Genomic DNA, 23495 nt, shown 5'->3' with positions numbered 1-23495 from the left:
ATATACCAGTGAGAGCATCATCATCATCATCGCAGCCCGGAAGACGTCCACTGCCAGACATAGGCCTCCCCCAAAGATCTCCACGACGATCGGTCCTGCGCTGCTCGCATCCAATGCCTTCCAGCGATCTTGACCAGATCGTCGGTCCACCTTGCTGGAGGCCTTCCCACGCTGCGTCTTCCGGTCCGCGGTCGCCACTCGAGGACTTTACTGCCCCAACGGCCATCTGTCCTACGAGCTATGTGCCCTGCCCATTGCCACTTCAAAGTCGCAATTCTTCGGGCTATGTCGGTCACTCTGGTTCTTCTCCTCATTTCTGATTCGATTACGCAGAGTAACTCCGAGCATAGCCCTCTCCATTGCCCTCTGAGTGATTCTGAGCTCGTTGATGGGGCCCATAGCGACCACGTCTCTGTTCCGTAAGTCATCACTGGCAACACACATTGGTCGTAAACCTTCGTCTTGAGAGTGAGAGCATACACTTGAAATAAATGCTTGTAAGCCACCTACTGCTGCCCACCTTCATGAAGGACTACTGACAGAAGGGCGCGCCGGATGTTCCCTTTTCTCGAGGCGAGGCAAAAACTAAAAATTGATTGAACAATGATTTTGAACATTTGAACAATATCACTATTACATAATATAAAATAAAGTCGCTGTCGCTGTCTGTCCCTATGCTTAAATCTTTAAAACTACGCAACGGATTTTGAAGTTGTTTTTTTAGTAGATAGAGTGATTCAAGAGGAAGGTTTATATGTATAATACATGTACACCCGTGGAAGCCGGGGTGAGTAGCTAGTACATAATAACATACATACGATCTGGGTGGTCTAGCGGTCTAGCACACCGCTTTACGACCGATGGTCGTGGGTTCGATTCCTCGATTCCGGCCCGCTTGCATCATGAAGTTTTAGACGGTAGAAGTCCGGCAGTATCCTTTAGACTCCCCCGGGGTGTGCGGATCTCCATGACGGATTTCCCCATAAAAATAAAAGGCTTTTTGTTTTTAATTTCTCCTTACAAAAGGGACTTATATTTTGCAATACGCATATGTAAAAATAAACTATACTATACTTATAAGTAGAATAAAATTAATTACAGATATCAATTATAGTAAAATGTACATAAATAGAATGTATAGACAGGTATGTACATAGTACGAGACAGCAGGTATGCCAACTACACTGCGACGAACTCCTCATTGTCCTGGGAGCCACCCACGACGACCGGGAGGCGGCGGTCCTGCGTCCAGTAGTAGAACAGCGAGGCGCGGTACCCCTCACCGCCGCCGCGCTGCGGCAGCCCTCGCAAGTACGGCTGATAGCTCTCCCCGCCGCACCTCCGATTCATGTACACCTCCTTCAACTCCACCTCCGAGGACCGTTTCTTGAACAGATACCGCACGTACGACAGACTCGGATGCTTCGTCAGCGACGCCAACTCTACCTCCGACAGAACAATGTCCAAGTCCAGAGTGCGCAGGGCCGGCATCTCGCGCACCATCTTCAGTATATTGTGCGAGGTGACCTCACACCGCCACAGCTCGAACGCCTTGAGCCCGGGCAGGCGGCGAGCGAGCGGCGGCGCGTGCTCGTCCTCGAAGCGGCCGGCGCTGAGGCAGAGGTCCTCGAGTGCGGGCGGCAGGCTGCGGACGAAGGCGTGCAGCGCCCCCGAGCGCAGCATGCGGGCGCCGGTCACGTGCAGCCGCCGCAGCCCGCGCGGCCGCACCACGTGCTGAGCGCCGCGGGACGTCAGCAGCCAGCACGAGTACAGCTGCAGCGACGTCAGCCGCTCGCACCGCCCGATGATCTCGAACGCGGCGTCCGCGAGCTCCGTGCAGCGCAGCGTCAGCTCGGTGAGGTGCTCCCGACGCGCCTGTAGCACGGGAGTTAGCTCCCGCGCCGGGAAGTGCCACGAGCGGCCGTACATGTTAAGGCAGCGCAGCCTCTCGCCGGCGGCCATCGAGATCAGCACGCCCGGCGTCAAAGTCTCGTTGATCACAAGCGAGCTCAGCCGCAGCAGGAGCGGCGACCAGCGAGACTCTATTCGCCGCTCCTGTATAAATACATCCAAGTGGTCGAGGTGACGCAGCCGGAGCAGGTCGTCCACGCAGCGGGCTCCGAGCGGATACGTGGCGTGAATCGTTAGTTGTCGAAGATGCGGGATGACATCGACGACGGTGGTCATACAAGAGCTTAACGAGTCGATGCTTCCAGATATGAGTACAGCGATGATACCGCAGTGCGACCGCCTCAGGTCCTCCTGGCGGCGCACCTCGAGCAGGCGACGGCGCAGCAGATATTTCCATCTTTGGCACACTTGCGCCACCACTATTAGGGTTCTAAAAGGCAGATACTCGAAGATCATCAAAATAACCTCCTCGGGCAATGTCTCCATGTTCATTAGTCATAATTTTAAAATGTTTGATTAAACCGAAAAGCATTTTTATTTATATTATTATTTTATTTACATTACAAAAATATGATGGAAAAATCATTTGAAATGTATAAGTAAACAATTGTTGCATTCTTTAATACTATTTACACTTTATAATGTCACCGAATTCCGAACTGTCACTGCCAGCACTACTGTCAAACGAGGCAGCATTATACTAAAAATATGTTGGAGTCGCCATCTATACTATGACTCCACAAACTATAAGGCTATTTTGAATTTTGTATAATTTGTTTACAGATATAATACACAGATTCATAATTTTATACTATACATTTCCATTATCTGCAAAATATAAAAGTAAAAAAATTGTTTCATAAACACGTAAAAAATTATATACTAACAATTTTGATGGAAAAATACCCTTTAAATCATTTTCGGATAAAAATTAGACACAGAATGGTGGATGTAAATTTTGTATTCCTTAAAGTTAAAGCATGTCTAAATTGAAGCTGTAAAAGTCAGCTGAAACCAACAGACGTATTGCGAAAATATTGTTAACAATAATGCTGTCAACAATGATATCTAAATAACATTAATTTATATATCTAAGCTTCATTGATCTTTTTTTTTATTTAAATAATTCAAAATAACACATTTAAGTCCATAGAACCGCATATATTTCAAATTGTATTACACCCAAAAAATACAATTATTGTTATAGTGAAAACTGGACTTTAGTCCTTTATTTTCTGTGGTTATTACAACTAGCCAATTCAATAGACCTAAAACAGCTGAGTGTCAAAGTCAGAATCATTTGTAGGTTGTAATTTTGTTATTATTAATTGTCCGTTTTTACTTTCGTTGTTGCCAAATATAACTACTGAACTTTGATTAGAAATGCGTTTACTTACATTTAGTTTTCTTAAAAACTGTAAATGGAAGGCGTGGATGCAGAATCCAAGGAAGATCAGCAGTGGTACAGTCCGTTCAACAGTTGAGGAGAAAATCACTGGTATTAATTTTAGGGTATCATTTAAGCTATCGCCAATTTAAATAGTTTTCTGTTTCTTAAATATTAGCGTTTGCCCTCAAAATAGTAGATTTGTTACCAAAATGTAGTCACCAAACAATATAAAATCAATTCCACAATAAATCATCTAAAATCATGGAGATATATGGTCTAGTAGGATAGATAGATCACCAATAAATCATATGATGTCACTAGAAAATTTCAATTTGTCTCCGCCTCTTTGAACATATTTTCATTGAAATTATAAATTGTTGTGTGAAATTGGTAACGAATACTATTATTTAAATTACTGAACGAAATAAAATGTAACTACTGTATTGGGACAAAATATGAAATGGAAACGAGTCGCAGTGAGGGATCGATAATCGATTTATTCAGTGACAGATTTACCATTCTGAGCACAAGTAATTGTAAGAACAAAGTTTATATTCATCTACTGCACTACAATTTTTTTGGGAATCCATCTTTTTTTTACACATATATTAACATTAATTTGATAATTCCTATCTATATTCCTAAAGCATTCCCCCTTTTTGTTTATCAGAGAATGAAAATATTTCGTGGTGATAGATCTATATATATTTTTTTTAATTCAGGGACTTTTGTACCATCTATGTACATGTCAGTTCCATTGTACCCTAAAACCAATGACTCCATTACCTCACCAGTGAACAAATTACCTTAGCCGCATCGCCCGAAGGATCGGCTAAAACAGTTTGTATAGCATCAACATCTAATATATTTATTTCATGGTCTGACGTTATTCTATAATCTATTTATTAGGTGATACAACTTGATGACAAATATAAATTTTGGTGACAAGAAATATAGTCCCCTTAATTTTACAGATAATTAATTTTAATAAGTTTTGTTACCCAGTAGCTTCTATTCCACTAACACCCAAAAATTCCTGAAAAAAAAACAAACAAATTGTCTAATCTATATTTTATCACACTGGTAACTGATTTTACCACACCAATATCAGCTGCCAATTGGTATGTAAGCGGTATTACGGTTTAAGGGAGTAGTGAAATTACAGGATAACAAGCATCAATGCATTACTGGTATCACGGGTGGCACATGAGGTATATATATATATAACATGAGTACTGTTCATGTACGATGGGTCGTCTTTGTTAAGATAAGAAACTGTTAGTCATGTATTACTGTATTTTACAAAACGGTTTTTATATTCTTATCAGGAGACCCCAATTTAATATATATACATCCATCGTGGAAGGCTGATGAGGAACAGCATCTACGTACAGCAATCATGACTGATATGCAGGTGCTGCCAGATTTTGTCACCGAAGCAGAGGAGACATCTCTGTTGGCCGAACTGGAGAATATAGTGAGATACCATTGATGATGTAAGTATACACTGTTATTTTCATCCAAAATACTACAAAGGTTTTTATATATTATTTGATCATATGCTCAGAAAAAATACCGTTTCGATAGTACATTCGTAAATTATGTAATATATATACATCCTAAATAAAAAAATTAAAGAGTCCAAGGATAAGATAAGGACAGTGTGGAGTATTATTAACAAAGAAACTGGCAAAGTTAAAAGTCCATGATTTTACGTTAAATTATAATGATAAACTAGTAACGTCCACAAAAGAAATTGTCAATATTTTTGAAAATTTTTTCGCAATATTCATGATATTACTGGACTCTTCTCCTAGTACAGCTAAATCATTCCTTATTGACAATGTTGTTTCTTGTCCGGTTACATTTAAATTTACATTTATTGACATTGCTACAATTACTAAAACATTTAAACAATTAAATTTAAAAAATACTGAAGACCATTGGGGCATGTCTGTTAAAGTTATTAACACCGCTATAGATGTTATTGCTCCATATTTAGTAATTATTTTCAATAAATGTATTTCTGATGGTGTTTTTCCCAATTTAATGAAACATAGCAAAATAACTCCACTCTTTAAGTCAACTGTGAGCCCTATCTCAGGAAAAAAAAATGAGCTGCAACACTTTAAAGTAAATAAACTGCTTCACAGTCGACAGTTTGGTTTCATCATTGATGCCGGTGTATGTATTTGATTCTTGGGAAGTATGCACATTTTGTGATCTGCATTTGATTGCGTTGAACATGAAACACTTTTGCTCATCATTACATTAGATAATATAAATATCTAAATAATAGATGCAAGTTGTCGAATATAATAGAACTAGTATTAAAATGGGTGTTCATCTTTTTATTTTCTTAAACATAAATGATCTTATATGGTAGAAAAGATAGCTGACATAGTTCTGTTTGCTGATGATTTTTAGTATTCAAAGTCAATCGACATATTGATGATTTGGACGTAAAACTGTCTTTCATGTTTTAAAATGGTTTACGGCTAATAATATGTTACTAAATGCAAATAAAACTAAATGTATCATGTTGTAAGGCTAGATTCAAAAATCACGTTTAAATTATAATTGTATTTTATATTATTTCTAGGTATCACATTAGATTCCAAGTTGCTGGGGTTACATTTTTAAGTTTAAGTGTGTGAGAGTATGTCTGTCTGTCAACTTTGCTATTCGGCAGTATGTATTTACAGAAAATTCTTAAAAGTGTAATTTTGAACAACATTTATATAAAAGAGCAACATGCAGGTTCCTTTGAGATTTTACTGTGTTTGGCTAAAGTTAGTACAAATGAAAATGGTGGAATAAAAAAAGATAAATGTCAAATAAAACACTTCCTAAAAAAGCTTACTTATATTAGGTTTTTGTATTTTTAAATACATAGAATAAATTATCTGATTATATTTCTATTTTAATTTGTTACTGCTCCACGACTCAATGGCTGAATGTATATGTCATAAGATAAATCAAAATATGACTATTCAAAAGTGCTTGTAATGAGTTTATTTGAATAAAGATTATTTCTATTTCTATTTCTATTTCTATAATATAATATTGTAGATATGAGAATATAACACAATAGAAAATCATTTATTCAAATAAACTTACATTGAAGAACTTTTGAATAGTCATCACATTTTATTTAATCAACCACATTCGTAATTTTTAAAAATAAAAACTAACATAAATATTATACTATGTATATAGGTTCCTTGACACACTATACGAGTATATCTTCATGTCAATGTACATCCTTACTAATATTATAATTCAGTTTTTTCTATTTCAATTTGTTACTGCTCCACGCTTTCACACAAAAAAGTCAACTGAACCATAAATAATATACAATGTATATAGTCATTACACACTATACGTAATTTTATACACTTGTTATTATAAGGTGTTAGACACAAAAACAACTGAATGATGATTTTATACACTTGTTCTTAAAGGTATTAGAATGAACATAGGATACTTCTTATGTAAAAAATTTGCGAGCAAAGTCGCGGGTGAAAGCTAGTCATTAATAAATAGCTATTTAGTTGTTAAAAAAAAAGACAATTTGTAACATTGATTCGTCAGTGTGTGAGTGGTGTACGCAGGCAATCCAAGGGTTCCGTGAGACAGAGCGCAGCACGTGGAGCGAAGAGAACGCCCTGGTGATGTCACGTGTGCGCGGCGCCGCGTTCTCGAGTGCACGTGCGGGCGAGGCGCTGCCGCACGTGCACGTGCTCGACCTCGCCGCCGCCGGACACATCCGGCCCCACGTGGACGCACTCAGGGTGAGCCCCCCCCACTACTTACACTAAACTTTTTTTTTACTTGGAGATATTCGTCATGGAGCTTCTCTCTCCCCGGGGGAGGTCCTCCGCTTGCTATTAGCGCCGAGGTCAACGGGTCTAAGTGCATTCATTGTGGCCCTGACAGCGCAGGCTCTGTAGCCTGCTCCTCGAGTGGTTTTCTACTTAATCTCCTAACCTAATCCTCCCTAAGGGACAACAGACGCCTCCGCGTCTGTCGCCGTGAGGCGGCATGTTCTTGCGGATGCTGAAACTCAGCATCCATCGCCTCCACTACCCTCCACACTAAACCTGACCTATTATGTTTATTCGAGGTGCCCTGTACGATCAGCGACGACATTCGTTTTTCGATTTTCAAACAGCTGCACACTCCTAGGGCAGTGAAGGATGGGGCCTCGGGGCCCCTTTGTCTCGGCATCAACTCCGAAAGCGACAACACCCTGTAATCAGGTTAACATCCTCTTGATGCGAGTTACCAAAACTTAAACTAAAATTGCACTGAGTTAGATACTATTACAAAATAAAAAATATTTGCAATAAATTTACTTGTCCTAACTTGAGAGGTGGTCCATTTTGGAAACTGGTTATTTTTCGCGCGGGTCGTAGCAATGCTTAACTCATATTGGAACATTACAATGTCAATTTCACTACAAATAGCTAACCTATTGCCACCAGAACTATTTATATATTTATTCTATTATATATGTGTAGTGAACATTATTATATCATAATGCACATGTATCGCTAGTGAGTGGTGAACAGTGACCGTCGCCGCATCCTATTAGTCACGGTCGAGCCACCACCTGATTGGGCTATTACCTGAGGATTACCATATACCCTCCCTCCTCTAATTCCTCAAAGCGACCTCTCGAGGGAACTGTACCTATGTATGACATGGTTTATGTAAAATGTGCGTGTGTATGTGCAGTTCTGCGGCGAGGTGATTGCAGGCATCAGCCTGCTGTCGACGGCAGTGATGCGCCTGGAACACGCACAGAGACCGCAGCTGCGGCTCGACGCACTCCTCCCGCAGAGATCACTCTATATTATGAGGTGAGTTCACACACCATTTGGACATGTATTTATTTATTCATCTATACATATAAATAAAATTGAATTGTCTGTTTGTAATATTGAAATAACCGTTTTTTACTACACGCATATGAATGAATATGGTACCAAAATAATTTTTTTTACATTTTTTGTCTGTCTGACTTTTTGTTCCAGCTAATCTCTGAATTAGCTAGACTGATTTTGACAGGATTTTTATTGGTAGATAGCTGAGAGCGTGGAATTGAACTTTATTTTTCTAAAATAATAGTAGCGTAAGTTACTCCTTATTACATTAGCTACCTGCCAAAAAAAGTCGCGTCAAAATGGGTCCAGCTATTTCAGAGATTAGCCGAAACAAACAGACAGACAGACAAAAATTTTAAAAAATGTTATTTTGGTGTATGTACCATATTCATTTATACACATATAGTAAAAAAACGGTTATTTCAATATTACAAACAGACACTCCAATTTTATTTATATGTATAGGTTTACTGTTAATAATGTAAATTAAATATTGTAATGGGTGAAAACTGTGATTGGTACAGCCTATGCTGTAAATAATATAAATGACATAGTGGAGTAACTTGAAACAGTCATGCTCGCTATAAAGTTCAAACTTGTGGCGGCGTGGTGGGCCGGGTCGATGTGCTCCCTCTAATATGGTTGAGTGCAATGATGGCTGGCTCATCCGTCATACTCGTGTACGTGTGATGCTTGTGGGGACTGGTCTGTTCAGGTTGCGAACACTGATTAGATTTTTTGATTTTTTTTATATAGCATATGCTGGTGGTCACTCTATTCTCCCAAATTTGAATTTAAATGAAATAGTATTATTGTAAATATGTACAACATTAAAAAAAAAAGACGAGCTGAGTTTCTTGTCAGTTCTTCTCATCTCGAAATCATTCGGAACTGACGGTAGATTTGACATATCATAAGAGTCTGTAATAGACCTACATGAATAAAGATATTTTGACTGATGCTTTACAACTATTTAACGAATGAAGCTGCTTGACGGCTGAGTTGAATGTATGAGATAAAGGTACCCAAATGGCTAGGTGACAAACTCCCGTGTGATTGGTACAGGGGCGTGGCGCGGTACGAGTTCACGCACGCGGTGTGCGGCGGCGCGGGAGCCCCGAGCACGTGGCGCGGGGCTCCGGTCCCGCGCCGGCGCCGCCTCGCGCTCATCTCGCGCAGTCGGCCGCCGCCGACCGCATGCTGACGCACGCGTAAGCATTCTTACTACTTTGTAACACTGTATACTACCCGAGCCCTACATATTGAGTGGGAATTTATCTACACACTGACTGTTCGGTAGAACATTTGTAATAATAAAGTAAAAAAATATATAAAATATATTTTGATTATCAATATTTGTAAATATTGATAATCAAAAGTGTTACAATACAAGTGTTTGTATTACTGTCGTGTTATACAACATAAAAGTTAATTTTTGTGGTTTTCCGTACATATAGTATTTGTTTACAGTATTAACCTATACAATACAAATCCTCGATTTCTTTCTTTCTTACCATAAAATATTTAAAATAGGTGTAGGGGTGTTTTATGATAAACTAGCTGTACGCGCGACTTCGTCCGCATGGAATTTTGCAACATTATTTCTCTAAAATAAAAGTAGCCTAAGTTACTTCTCATTACATCAGCTACATGCCAATAAAAGTCCCATTAAAATCGGTCCAGCCATTTCAAAGATTAGCCGGAACAGACAGACAGACAAAAATAGTAATAAATGTTATTTTGGTGTAATAGGCTTTGCTCAGTATATATGATTTAACAGATGTTTTGAATTTATTTAAGGGTAACTCCAGTATATTCTTTGGTATCTTATTATACATTTTTATACCTATTCCTATAAAAGACCTATTGACTTTTTCTAAACAATACTTGGGGTCAGCAAGATTGTCTTTAAATATAATATAACCTACAAATATTGGGGGAAAGGAATTGTTAGTAATGTGGATTGATAACCCCATTGCTAGCAATGTACCATGTCAGGTCGACCTCCACGCGTTTCCCCCTGGAAACAATCGTGTTAAATTCCTGGTGAATTTGTCACGATAACGCTAACTGACCTGACCTCATGCTCATCTTATCATCCTCCACTGGTGCAGATACTTTCCATTATCATCCTCAAAAAAAAAACCTACAAATACTTATCAGTTTCAATTAATACATGTCCCTTATGTTTCAGCACTACAAACAGACAAGAGAGAAGATTATAGTATATTATATGATAGTATTATTGACGAATTTAATTTCCCATTATTGTACTTTCCTATTTTATATAACTTTGAATAATGTAAATATTTAGTACTAAAAACAATGTGATACAATGTTATGTGCCCTCAATGTACAAACATAATATAGAAGTGTGAAATTATTTATTATGTATAAGGTAAATAAAATATTTGAAGTTTATTCCAAGTTGTTTAAATGAAAGTCTTGTTTAGTGCGAAATATATTTTATTTACAGTCAAACAGGTCTGCCCTAGAGTAGAGGTATTATAATAGAAAAAAAACCAATTAAATTTATACAGCTGTATTGAAATGCTATTTAGAATCAATCAATCAATCATATACATATTGTAAGGGTGAAGGGGGTTGTTGTTTCAATGAGGTTATTAGTCAACATGGTAAATATTATTTTAGCCAGGAAGACGTCCACTGCTGAACTATGGCACCCCTCAAAGGTCTCCACGACGATTGGTCCTGCGCTGCTCGCATCCGACGCCTTCCAGCGATCTTGACCAGATCGTCGGTTTACGTTAGTCCACATTACTGGATCATTGCCAGCAATGAATCATGTCAGGTTGACTACCATACGGTTCCCCTTGGATACCATCGTAATAAATTCCTAGTCAATTTGTCACGGTGGGGTATCTGACCTGACCTCATGTTCATCTTATCATCCTGCACTGGTGCACCATTCCATTATATGGTACAGTTTGTCTTCCTAATTATCGGCTCTTAAACACGCACCACTGTTCTTACTCGACGATCACAGCTTAATGACGCCAGCAGTGTGCGCAAGAGACGACATAATACTTCCTTCTCTTTCTTATACTACACATGTATAATAAATTAATTCGATTACCATAAAATATGAAGTTAATACGTTTTTTAGTATACAATTTAAATATAACGAAAAGATGCAATGTAGCACAATCCTATGATCTGGATTCGAACGTTCGGAATTGTCAAGAGCAGACAGCTCGATTACTAACTTACAACTTACTTAAACTTAATCTATTAAAACCATAGTTGCATCAGTCCTTACATAACGAGAAAATATACACAAAGTCGCCAATATTTGGTTTATTTGTATTAGAAATGAATATTTATTATTTGTCTAACACACGTTGGTGGTCTACTCGCGGTATTCCATATCCTCAAGGGTTTCAACTTCAAGGTATTCTACTTCACCTTCAGCGTCGACGTTCACATTTGCTTCCACCTCCATCTCCTCACCGTCGCCTTCCAGCTGAGAATCCTGGCCGTCTTCCTGCAAATTAACATTATTTAAATAGTTATAATGTCTAAGTTATTTTGTAATGCTCTCTAGAAAGTAAAATATCACTTGAAAATAAAACCGGGCTAAGAAACGAACCCTGCGATACATCTTTATTAAGGTTGATATTTTAATAGAATTTTAAACAAAACAAATATATTAGTTTTTTTGTTTAAACTTCTTATAGCAATATATTAAATTATTGTCTGCGTGGCAGCTAGTTGGAAGCAGCCATCCCTGGGGTGACGGTCTTTTGAAGTTTTACCACAAGTAAAAAAAAAGCTAGTTGATAGACGTATTTGGTCAGAACCAATGTTTTTTATTAAGACAGTCTTCTCACTATCTACATTATTCTGTACTAGCTGAGTGCCGCGGCGTTGCCCATGGAAATTCATAAACGTTCCAGTAGTTTTGATATCCTCACAAAATATCGCAGTTACCAATTTTAGAACAGTGTCAATTAACAAATTACAATATAAAGCAAACACTTTTTTGCTTTAAGTTAATGTAATTTAGTAAGATCATCGTCAGTGCGTCATTCCGTCACTTGATGTGACTGAGAGTCAGTCAGTACCTTGGTGATCAGCCGGTCGCGGTGCACACGAGCGTGGCGCTTCATGGCTGCTACAGACCCGAATCTGCGGAAATTAATATATTTATTAATATGAGATGCAGATGGTAAATCTTGATACGACACGATGAATTTATCGACATTATGAATAATATCGAAGGAAAAATAGGATGCAAAGAGTGGAAGAAGACCAAGAAACGGCTATATCAAGCAGATTAAGGAAAAAGTTGGAGTCGTGTCGTATTAACAACTAAAAGCATTGATGGAAAATTGTGGAAAATAGTAAGAGCAGTAAATGAATGAAGATGGAACAAAGAGCTAATCGTACAAACAAATTTATACCAGAGGTAGACTGTACAAGTTTCTGTGTGTGTGCCTCAGTCTCGCCTATTTCTTTTTCAGCCAAGGAGCAACTTCCTTTGTGAGGCGTATTTCAGTTTTAGGGTACTATTAGGCAGTGTAATTACAGGTTAAGAGGCATGACATACTAGTTCTCTGTAATGACACTGCATGAGTGGCATCGTCGGTGTCACATAACATGATGTCCGTAGTGCTGTTCGTGTATACAGGCGACGGTTACCACTTACCATCAGGCGGGCCGTCAGTAAAGTTAAGTAAAAATTTACAGCTAACGACTTGTAGCTCTGGTAAAGGTACGAGAGGTTGTAGGTGAAAAATCAGTGTTATTACATTATATATGCTACTAGCTTTTGCCCGCGGCTTCGCTCGTGTTAATTTATCCCCTTAGGGGTGGAATTTATCAAAATCATTTCTTAGGGGATGCCTACGTCATAGTAGCTTTATGCATGCAAAGCTCTCAGCCCGATCGGTTTAAAATTGACAAAGTTTCATACAAACTTTCATCCCCTATTTTATCTCCTTGGGGGTAGAATTAATCAAAATCCTTTCTTAGCGGATGCCTACGTCATAACATCTACCTGCATGCCAAATTTCAGCCCGATCCGTCCAGTGGTTTGGGCTGTGCCTAGATCACTACGTCAGTCACCTTTGAGTTATATGTATTTAGATTTATAGATTTATGGATCCGGCTCGAAGGATGTTAAAAATGTATGTTCATAAATGTTCAAGATAAGTAATGAAGTTGCTTATTTTAAACAATCTTAAATGAATGTTGTTAGTAGTATATATAAATAGTGGTGGTGGATGATTGTGAATAGAAATAATGGAATTAAATAGATTCTTTTTCTTATCGACTCGTGCTCGAGAAAGTAGTCTAAAGTTGTGTCGCGGATGTATCCTACTTACGCTGACAGGGTTTATGTCACAACAAATCAAAGTATCTTTATTAATGTAGGTCTATTACAGATTCTCGCCAATACAATGAAATTCTTGTCTCGAATAGAAATATAGATATTTTTCATTCAACGCTGGTCCAGTTCCGGAGACAATTAAATTTCCACCGTAAAGAGACAAATTATATTTAATATTGTACCAATATAAATAAAATTCTGTTAATATGATAATTCATTGCATTACGTAGTTATAAATCATTTTCTATTTAGTTTACTTTTTATTATATAACCTTATCTAGCTATCTAGCGTATATTGAATGCGTCTATATAATTTATCTTTTAGGCATACATAGTGTTGGATTACAAACCAGTTTTGTACCGAACTACACGCTTCTAATTATATTATTACTAGGCGTACCGGCAAACGTTGTTTTGCCTTAAAAAAAAAAATTAGGGGTGGACTACCCCTAACATTTAGGGGGATGAAAAATAGATGTTCGATTTTCAGACCTACTCAATATGCTCACAAAATTTCGGTCGAATCGGTCAAGCCGTTTCGGATGAGTATGGGAACGAAAACTGTGACACGAGAATTTTATATATAAGATATTAATTGTAATCAGTTTTGTATGCTAATAAATAAATAAATAAATTCTTATATGTCAAGTTTACTGTCAGCTCATGCTTTCGAGCTAAGAAGAATTGACAAGAAACTCAGCTCGTGTAAGCAAATTAATGTGGTATGAAGCTTGTTACGGAAGGAAGGACTGTATAAGGACTGGTTAAAAATGAGACACGTTCTTAGGTGAGGTAAAATAGCGCGGCGGCAGCGGGGGCGCTAGCAAAAATATAAAGACAATAAGGCATAAGAAAACAAATAGTATATAAAAACAGAACGTCAAAATATAAAATTCAAATATATATAAAAAACATAAAAACTATCAAAAAGGTTGCCATCGGCAACAAAGCTAATGTATATGGTGTGTAGCCCTATAGTGTTGTATATATAATGGGATACGTACTTGCGACCGCAGTGCTCGCAGGTGGGCGCGGCGGCGGCGGGGGCGGCGGGGGGCGCGGGGGCGGAGCCCGACGACGAGTGGCACTTGCGGATGTGAGCCAGCAGGTGGCCTCTGTAGTGGCAGGCCAGTTCATTATGTTATATCTATTGAGAATATTCTAGTAGAGTATTATTTTTGGATTCCAATTTAAGACATTGTAAAAAGGATGCAGCATAGAGAACATTGTCACTTACTCATTAACTTCTCTTGGGATGGAGAAATGGGGGTTAGCGGGTAAGGTAATTGGACTGTATGGAATTGAAATAAAGGGGGCGCACAGTACGTACCTGCGACTGTAGAGCGGGTTTATTCTTGCACAGCTGCTGCACTCGATGAATACTAAGTTTAACACAGGCACGCACACAAAGTTACTTATTGTTAATGTCAATATTATATTAATTAATTTAAAGCGGAGCGGTTGGGACGAGATGTCACCATTCACGTTAGTAGACGCGGTCGTCGGGCGACCTCAGTTGACATACTGTGCGCGGGAAAGGGATTAGGATATGGGGAATAATACCATTCGTACCTGGAGGAGAACCGCAGGATGCAGGCGTCGTACCCGCACAGGAACCGGTCGGGGCGGCGGTGCCGCAGCAGGTGCGCGGCGAGCGCGGCGGGCGCGGGCAGGGTCCGGAAGCAGCGCGCGCACACGCAGGGCGCGCCCCCCCCGCCCCCGCCGCCCCCGCCGCCCGCCCCGCCCCCGCCGTGCGCGGCGGCCACGTGCGCGGCGAGCGCCGCCCGGGAGGCTGCGCGCGCGCCGCACGCCGGGCACACGCCGCACGCCGCGCCCGACGCGCAGTGCGCGCGCAGCTCCGCCGCCGTCTGCGGACCACATCTCACATGACCACTGACCGACGACAGATGGCAACTCCCACGGCACGAAAGAAATTTCGAACAGAAAAAAATATAAAACATTTCCGCCCTCCGATTTCTCTAGCCTGACTACCTTAGTTGAGATAAACTGACAAAAACCCAAATATACAAAGTTAGCCAAAAAAAGATCGCTAGCACTACATCGTGTTACTTATAACTAATTGATCCAATGTGATATTATTTCAGACAGCGTATATTGATTTCATACAATAATAAAGTGGAAACTGTGTAAATGCCCCTTTAAAAATTAGATTCTAAGACCTACTTCGTCGAGAACCAGGAAACTTCAAATGATAGAAACGACGATCAGAATAAAGGTGTTTTTTCCGGGATTTTCAAAAAGGAACTTCTTTTTCAAGAAGCCGTGACGCTCTATCCATGAAGTCGGTTAGCATTTGACCTCGAAAATTCCGGTCAATGGGTGATCCCATCGCCCCACTCTTAGCTCGTCATCACTTCGCTTGTCCAATTTTGAATTAAAGTTATTGTTCCGACCTAATATGATATTGAAACCTTCAATAAAAGAATTTCTTGCTTTTTAAAAGACCAGCAACACCCTCGGCGTTGGCAGCGTTCGTGCATTAGGTGAACCGCAAGCTCGTTTGTCCACTATTATTATCCCTGCGTATATATAAAAAAGCATACACTTACCGCGAAGTCTGTGCTGCAGAGGTGGCAGGTGAGTTCGTGGAGCGGCGCGTGGTCGGCGTGGTGCGCGCGCAGCGCCGCCAGCGACGAGAACTGCGCGCCGCACGACCAGCACGAGTGCAGCGCGTCCGCCGGGTGCTGCGACACGTGCGACCGGAACTCGGTCACGCGCTGCCCACGACCAACTTTATACATCATACTTTGCACCGGGTCAGTATGGCGACGAAGACGACCCATACAATGATACCTTTCATCAATCGAATGCCTTAATACAGGGGCGAGGGGCATTGTTAGTAATGTGGACCCCATTGAGACTCTACGAGTCGAGCGGCTGCGGTTGCGGGGAGTCGGAAGAGGACCTCCACCACGTTGATGGGAGTGCTCGCTGTATTCCGCCCTTAGGGGGAAGCTGCTGGAGGGGATACGTCGCGGTGAAGGAGAAGGAGAGGATCCGGTGTACCCGGACTTGGTGTCTACGGAGGAGAATTTTAGGAGGCTGCGGGAGTTCGCGCATCAGTGGCACCGGAGGCGGAGCGAGTACGAGAGGACTGACGGTGGTACACGTTCAAGAAGGAAGGATGCTGCTGAAGACGGCGTGCTGCCCGGCACCGAAGCTGTCAATGTTTCGTCTGCTGCCCCAGAAGGGAGAGAAATAATTTGTAGGGGTCAAGAGAATGCGTGGAACGTAGAGTAGATTCGGCCAGTATAACCGAGATGTTGGAATGGCCATGGGTTGGTGGAGGGTTATTGACCCCATTGCTAACAATATACCATGTCGGGTTGACATCCACACGGTTCCCTCTGGGTACCATCGTGATAAATTCTTGGTGAATTTGACACGATGGGATAACTGACCTGTGGGCTAATTATGTAACTTCGTTCGCAACGATTTTCGTATGTAACGTAGTGAAAATGACGTCATCTGTCAATAATGCGATTATATTGACGCCATTTGACGATGTCAACTAGCATTGCAACGTAAACGCAACTTTACATATCGATAAAAATTATTTCTATCGAATGTCGATTTAGTAACCTCGTTGCAACGTCACGTAATCGCTATTTTGCCGAAATGACAGCGTGGAATTGAAACGGTTTTTAGATTATGAGAAACAATTTAGAAGGTGTTTCTTTTGGTAATTTTCAGTATTACATATATTTTTATTATATTTTTATAAATATTACGTAGAAAGTCGTGAAAAGGTTTTAAATTTATTAAAATGGGAAAATTGTCACGACTCACAACACGACATCAGTGTTGCCAATTCGATATTTTATTTTTGTCCCAAATCACATTGAATAAAAAATGTTGGTCCAAATTAATAAAAAAAATGTTGTATCAACTAGAGTTTAACGTTTAATATAAAATTGGGGTTGTTTATGATATTAATATAATTAAAAAACTATTTCAATGAATACGGTGCTCTGTGAACAGAATACGGAACGTTTATGGTGCTCTGTGATTTGTTTATAGCAAATATTCAAAATTATTAACCTTATTTTTTCATTACAATAGATCTATAGAGAAAAGAAAATTTCTTTATTTTAATATTATTAATGATTATAAATAGTTTATAAAATATGCTTTTATATTCAAAATTATTAAATTTTTTCAAAAGAACAATTTTATTAAATGTCTGCAGTTTATTTATTTTGTAATTTTTGAACGCAATAAAAATTGTTTCAAATCAACCAACTAGTGTATTAACCCAATAATTTAAAATGTATCCCTCTAAAGGTATAAGCTATCTAATGTACACACTTTTTAAATTGGTCGGATTAACAATATTCCGCTACAACTTCATAGTAGTGTTTTATTGATAGAAATTATTTATGCTGCCATCATTCGATCTTACTTGATCGCATTTTTTAAATTGAAATGATTTTATATTGCATCACAACTTCAACAGAAACAATTTCATATTGTGTTACATAATTAGCCCACTGACCTCATGCTCATTTTGAGCATTCCCATCATCCTCAACTAGCGCAGGTGGGTGCACCATTCCATTATCATACCTAAAAAAAATGCCTTAATACACAATATCAAAAGTAAGAACACAGTTCATAATCAAGCAATTTGAGATAGATATATGTGAAATGAGAGACTAGGTAACCTTCTTTTGAATACCTGGAATGACTGTGGGCAAACTGAGCACTGATACACATTCTCTCCCCGTGCATTCCGTGCTCTCTCGAGATCCTCGTCATCAGCAGCAGCTGCGGCAGCTAGAGCATCTTTCTCCACCATGATGATGTCCTCCTCGCTATATGTACCACCTGCATTTGCTCCCGGTCCGCCAACAACAATGAATACATCGATTTTCTGTGTCAACTCATATAACTTCCGTCTTAATGCACGGATTTTCTCACTAAGTGGTGGAGTATTTCGAGCCGAGAGAGACGAACTGAACTCATATGCATCGACAGTTCTTCGGATGCAGGTAGGACATAGCCGACCTTCTGGTACAACCTGTAATAGAACAGATAAAAATATAAGAAATTACATGTAGAAAAACTTGATATCATCAGTTCAATAGAAAAATGGCAGTATTCAAAATGTACATTTTTTACAAAACAAACAGTTATTTTTCCTTTAAAGTTTTAAATTTGACGGCATGGTAAAAGGATGCAATACTAGCTTCTAATTTGGAAAATTGTCATTTTTCTATTTAATTGATGATATATTTTAGCCTCGAAGTGTATCTATGTTTGATAACTGTTGCCTGCTGTGTGCATATGTTTAGAATATCAAATTAATTTCATTTAATTTTTATAAGTAAAGGATTAAAAGTTTAAAGGGAAATGTAGTACAGAAGGTAACCCTATAAAACAAAGTATTGTAACAACTATGCAGTCTATATCTGAACTACAGAGTATCCAATTGTCCTCTCAATGTACATATCTACAGTAATATACTTATTTTAAACATTAATATTACAATGTATATGTCTATAAAGCGAACAAATGTAGTAAATAAACAAAATCTTTAAAACAAACCCGAATATATAACCAATACCCCCAAGACCCTTAATGAAAAACTGTGTACGGGTCCAGAAGAAAAAGGAAAAAATAAACTAACCTTATTATTATTGAGGTGCAGTAGCATGGTTCGCAGCGGCACCTGCAGCGGCTCTCCACCTGCATCGTGCTCCTCTGGGGTCAGTAATTCGCCTCCTCCATCGGCGCCACAAATTGTACACAACTCGGTTTCTGACTCTGTCTTCATAACCGTTGCCATCATAATTAGTCTTAAAAATATACACTAATAAAAATAATTCTCTTTATTTCAGACTAACTGAGAAACAATTATAAAAATAATTACTATATTTCAATATCAAAACAAATAAATATGAAATGTAGGTTAGATGCCGACTGGAAATGACTGGCGTCAATGTCATATCAATCATTGTCAATCTGTACATAACTAAGCGTCGGCTGTTAATTTGCGTCTGAGGAGGGACATTCCATTGTCAAGGATATTAAATTTACATTTTATTGCTTTTCACGCGTTATGTACACCGTAATAATAATAATACAATTTATGATTTATTTTCACGTAGATTCAAGATTTCATTTCTATATTTTTATTTATTGAATGAAAAATTTGTTCCGATTTAAATTTAAGAATAAATATATTTTAGTTACGTAGTTAATATCATGTTTTATTTATTTTAAATCTAGATATTAGAAAATAGATAGTATTCGTAATATTTTTTCAGTTCATTATATTATCTATAATAAGTCGATTGACTATTTGACTGATATTGAATGACATTTGATTTGTCTTGTCAGTTGTCAAACAATTTATTTTCGCCGCCCGCCATAGCTCTTGTTTTGTTTTCGTCCGTGAAATATCGAAAATACATCTCAATTTATCTAGTGAATCTTTTATATATCCAGAAATATTTGAAGAAATTATAGTTTTTTATCAGTAAACATGTCTATCGGTGTGCCTATTAAAGTACTGCACGAAGCGGAAGGTCATGTAGTAACCTGTGAAACAAATACCGGCGAAGTGTACCGCGGAAAGCTTATTGAAGCCGAAGATAATATGAACTGCCAAATGACTCAAGTAACTGTTACGTACAGAGACGGGCGCGTCGCTCAACTGGAAAATGTTTACATTAGAGGGTCAAAGATCAGGTTCCTTATATTACCTGACATGTTAAAAAATGCACCAATGTTTAAACGACAAGGGAACAAGCCGACAGCGGGACGGGGGAAAAGTGCTATATTGCGAGCACAAGGTTAGTTTATATAGTTTCTAATGTATGTTTCTGCAATAGTGTTTGTACTGACATGTATCAGAAATCATGTCACTAAACCGCCACCGTTTGAATATAAAAAGCCACTGTAAATAATCCTAACCATTTAGTAAAATTGATATTATTCTCCTATACCATAGTTCGTATCTGTATCTCTGTGTTTTGTAAGTCTCAAGCAAGAGAAGCCATAATTATATGCATGTGTGTCATTTTGTTTAGGGACAGTAAAGTGTAAATAAATAAACATCTTGGTCAATATCTAAAATCAGTCAAGACAAGTTTTAACTTAAACAATAACTGGCAAAGAAAATACCATGTGAATAAATAGTTCTGACTTTGCCTTTAGTTTAATTTTGTTTATAATTTAATAACATTGCAATTATAATAGTATTCAATGTTTTAATGAGGCCTGGAATGGTGCCCTCACTTGCACTAACTGGCTGGTCATCCAGTCAAAGATCAACTGACTTTATATAACAACTAGCTTACCTTAGCCCCGTTTAAAATCTCCTAGTAGTGCCTTTAGACTAGTCATATCCGCCAGGCAAGAGTTGACCTTTAGTTGCTTCATAATTTCTTCCATGGGTTTTTTCTTATGGATGATAATGGTATGGTGCACCTGCCTGCGCTAATGGTTTACACTGATGGGGCATCTTTGGAGAATGATAAGATGAACATGAGGTCAGCTAAGTTCACCCATCATGGTAAATTGACCATGGGGAACCATGTGGAGGTCATCCTGCCATAGTACAGTTGCTAGCAATGGGGTTATTATTTCACAAGAATCCCCATCCCTCCTCCTTCCACAGGTTAGTAGTGCCATCTGCACTCTTTCTGAATAGTACTGTGAAGCAACTGCCAACAACTTAGGATTAGTTTGGCGATAAAGGCAGATTTATGAGGAATTAACCATGATAGGTTCCTAGGGACAACACATTCAGCTCGATCTGTCATGGTACCTTGCTGGCAATAGGTTCACCTCCACCCTCTATATAACACATTTGCTGCCAACAAGTTTCTCAGGCCCAAGTTGCAATGTTTAACAGAGAATTTGTGACTGACAGCACTGAATGGCAAGTTAAAGTAGTCACCGCTGACTGACAAGGCGGTGAATGTGTTAAAGACCACATGACCATCAGTGTGTCACTCTGCAACTAAAGCAAATTTACACATTGAAACCGGGTGATCACCTGTGGGCACTGAAATTGAAATAAATCTAGAGGTTGAATAATGTCCACCTGAAATTAGTCTACACTAAAAACATTAAGAAAATAATATATGTAATTAACAATAAAAAAATGCTGGTCCCTATGTGATAAATAACATTTTTAATACAGTCTTTAACATGTTAATTAAATATCAAGTATGATATGATATAGTGAATAATATTGGAAGATGATATTAGGAAGGTAGCAGGACAAGGTTGGACTCAGAGAGCAAGGGACCGAATGCTATGAAAAACTTGGAGGAGGTCTATGTCACATCATGGCAGACTGTTGACATTCTGATGGAAAAAAAAGGAATAATGAATTAATAAAAATAAACTAACAGCAACACAGTGCCTAAACACATGTACAAATATCTAAAGTTAATGAACTAAATACAGACTTTTATAATAATAAAAAAAAACCTGTGGAAAAAACCAGCAAAAGCTGAGAGAGTGAGACGATGATGATAATAATAATAATTTCTCTCCCTGGGGCCCTGAACCCCGGCCGACTGTGCCTCTGCCGGGGGTATGTTGCCATCTCCTCTCCTTAAGAGGGGAGATGAGAATTTTTGGATAAAAATAGTAATAATAATAATAATAGCTGAGAAAACAAATATAATAATAATAATCTCAGGACAATTCACACAGCGCCATCTAGACCCAAGTTAAGCTAGCTAAAGCTTGTGTTATGATACTAGATAACTGATACATATACATAGATTTTTTTTGTAAATACATACATATTATACTTAGAAAATACACTCATGAATACAAATGTTTGTGCAGTGCAAGGAATCGAACCCGCGACCATCGGTCGTAAAGCGGTGTGTTAGACCACCTAATATAATTATTATTGTGACATGTAGTAAATAATGGTGTTGTTTTGTTTGCAGCTGCTGGGCGGGGTCGGCCGGGCGGCCGCGGCGGGGGGCACCGCGGCGGCTGGCAGGGCGGCTCCGGACCGTCCAGGCGTTAGCCAACACTCTCTTAAAATTAGTCTGTGTTGGAGTACATGAACTGGTTGGTATCATGTACTCGAACACGATTTCTTAAATTTAGGTACAGCTGGTTACAAATAAGTAATTTTAAAGCCTCTTTAATTATATTTGACATTTTCCCGTGAAAGAATAGTGTACATCCCTCACTTTTGAAATTGACTGTACTACTTATTATAAATAAGTCATACACTAAGATTATTAGTATATAGAGACACTTCAAAATAATAATTTCTTGTAAACTGCCAGTCTGAATGACACTGAGTGTGCGAGTCAGGTGTTTCAAGTCAGATCTAATACATGGACTTAAGGAAATCACTGCTAATTGGCAATTTATTACTTTGTGGTACTAAATCACGTTTTGTTATAGTAATTAATATAACACTGACTTTAAAAAGGCCAAAGTATAATTTCTGAAACAAAAGTTTAGTAGTGTCTACCGAATAATAAAAATTATATTAAGAATAGATATTAAGTATCATAAAACATGCAAACCTAGAGTAGTAAAGGTAAACCCTATAGATATAGTTATTTATAACTAGTTTTACCCGCGACTTCGTCTGTTTGAAATTTAACAAAAAAATTAGAGAAATTTTCTAAAATAAAAGTAACCTAAGTTACTCCTTATCAGTCACTCTACATCAGCTATCTGCCAATAAAAGTCAAAATCGGTCCAGCCATTTCAGAGATTAGCCGGAACGAACAGACAACATTTTTTTTTAATTTTATTTTGGTGTATGTATTTATATTCATATGCTTGTAGTAAGAAACGGTTATATCACAAAGAGAGACTACAATTTTATTTATATGTATAGATTTTCTCTAATATTTATTAAAAAATCTGCCCATTAGCAGTTATTTCCTTAAAATTAAAGATTGAAACATGATCTCTCTGTGTGACTTGTATTTATT

At 38.5% G+C, this 23495-nt stretch overlaps 4 protein-coding genes across 4 annotated transcripts; 2 read left to right on the top strand and 2 right to left on the bottom strand.

Annotated features, from left to right (window-relative positions):
* Positions 1-1179: 1179 nt before the first annotated feature.
* Positions 1180-2397, bottom strand: LOC131841644 (F-box/LRR-repeat protein 7-like). Its single transcript, XM_059189969.1, has one exon. The coding sequence runs from the start codon at positions 2395-2397 to the stop codon at positions 1180-1182; it is 1218 nt and encodes a 405-aa protein (XP_059045952.1).
* A 797-nt stretch (positions 2398-3194) lies between these two features.
* On the top strand, positions 3195-10611 carry LOC131841634 (alpha-ketoglutarate-dependent dioxygenase alkB homolog 7, mitochondrial). The gene is made up of 7 exons (XM_059189960.1): positions 3195-3409; positions 4630-4778; positions 4869-4887; positions 6896-7095; positions 8042-8166; positions 9256-9401; positions 10385-10611. The coding sequence occupies exons 1-6, from the start codon at positions 3295-3297 to the stop codon at positions 9392-9394; spliced, it is 747 nt and encodes a 248-aa protein (XP_059045943.1). The 5' UTR covers positions 3195-3294; the 3' UTR covers positions 9395-9401; positions 10385-10611.
* An 853-nt stretch (positions 10612-11464) lies between these two features.
* LOC131841631 (replication initiator 1-like) lies at positions 11465-19505 on the bottom strand. Its single transcript, XM_059189957.1, has 7 exons — positions 19193-19505; positions 18242-18583; positions 16114-16281; positions 15116-15411; positions 14548-14658; positions 12276-12339; positions 11465-11695 (listed from the first exon to the last, which is right to left on the bottom strand). The coding sequence occupies exons 1-7, from the start codon at positions 19352-19354 to the stop codon at positions 11561-11563; spliced, it is 1278 nt and encodes a 425-aa protein (XP_059045940.1). The 5' UTR covers positions 19355-19505; the 3' UTR covers positions 11465-11560.
* A 404-nt stretch (positions 19506-19909) lies between these two features.
* LOC131841636 (small nuclear ribonucleoprotein Sm D3) lies at positions 19910-22690 on the top strand. The gene is made up of 2 exons (XM_059189962.1): positions 19910-20360; positions 22482-22690. Exons 1-2 carry the CDS (start codon positions 20051-20053, stop codon positions 22562-22564), a joined length of 393 nt encoding a protein of 130 aa, XP_059045945.1. The 5' UTR covers positions 19910-20050; the 3' UTR covers positions 22565-22690.
* Positions 22691-23495: the final 805 nt, after the last annotated feature.

The sequence above is a fragment of the Achroia grisella genome, unplaced genomic scaffold (genome assembly GCF_030625045.1).
Source record: "Achroia grisella isolate CSIRO2021 unplaced genomic scaffold, CSIRO_AGI_Agris_v1 utg1866, whole genome shotgun sequence".
In the NCBI taxonomy this organism is placed as follows: Eukaryota; Metazoa; Arthropoda; class Insecta; order Lepidoptera; family Pyralidae; genus Achroia; species Achroia grisella.
This window is presented reverse-complemented; position numbering and strand designations above follow the sequence as displayed.

Excerpts from the sequence above, each read along its gene's own strand:
- LOC131841634 (XM_059189960.1), top strand. The coding sequence starts at position 3,295 with ATGCGTTTACTTACATTTAGTTTTCTTAAAAACTGTAAATGGAAGGCG. Across the intron at positions 3,410-4,629 it reads AGTTGAGGAGAAAATCACTG|GAGACCCCAATTTAATATAT; the intron begins GTATTAATTTTA and ends TATTCTTATCAG. Across the intron at positions 7,096-8,041 it reads CCCACGTGGACGCACTCAGG|TTCTGCGGCGAGGTGATTGC; the intron begins GTGAGCCCCCCC and ends GTGTATGTGCAG.
- LOC131841636 (XM_059189962.1), top strand. The coding sequence starts at position 20,051 with ATGTCTATCGGTGTGCCTATTAAAGTACTGCACGAAGCGGAAGGTCAT. Across the intron at positions 20,361-22,481 it reads TGCTATATTGCGAGCACAAG|CTGCTGGGCGGGGTCGGCCG; the intron begins GTTAGTTTATAT and ends TTTTGTTTGCAG.
- LOC131841631 (XM_059189957.1), bottom strand. The coding sequence starts at position 19,354 with ATGATGGCAACGGTTATGAAGACAGAGTCAGAAACCGAGTTGTGTACA. Across the intron at positions 16,282-18,241 it reads TTTGCCCACAGTCATTCCAG|CGCGTGACCGAGTTCCGGTC; the intron begins GTATTCAAAAGA and ends GGTCGTGGGCAG. Across the intron at positions 11,696-12,275 it reads GCGACCGGCTGATCACCAAG|GAAGACGGCCAGGATTCTCA; the intron begins GTACTGACTGAC and ends GTTAATTTGCAG.
- LOC131841644 (XM_059189969.1), bottom strand. The coding sequence starts at position 2,397 with ATGGAGACATTGCCCGAGGAGGTTATTTTGATGATCTTCGAGTATCTG.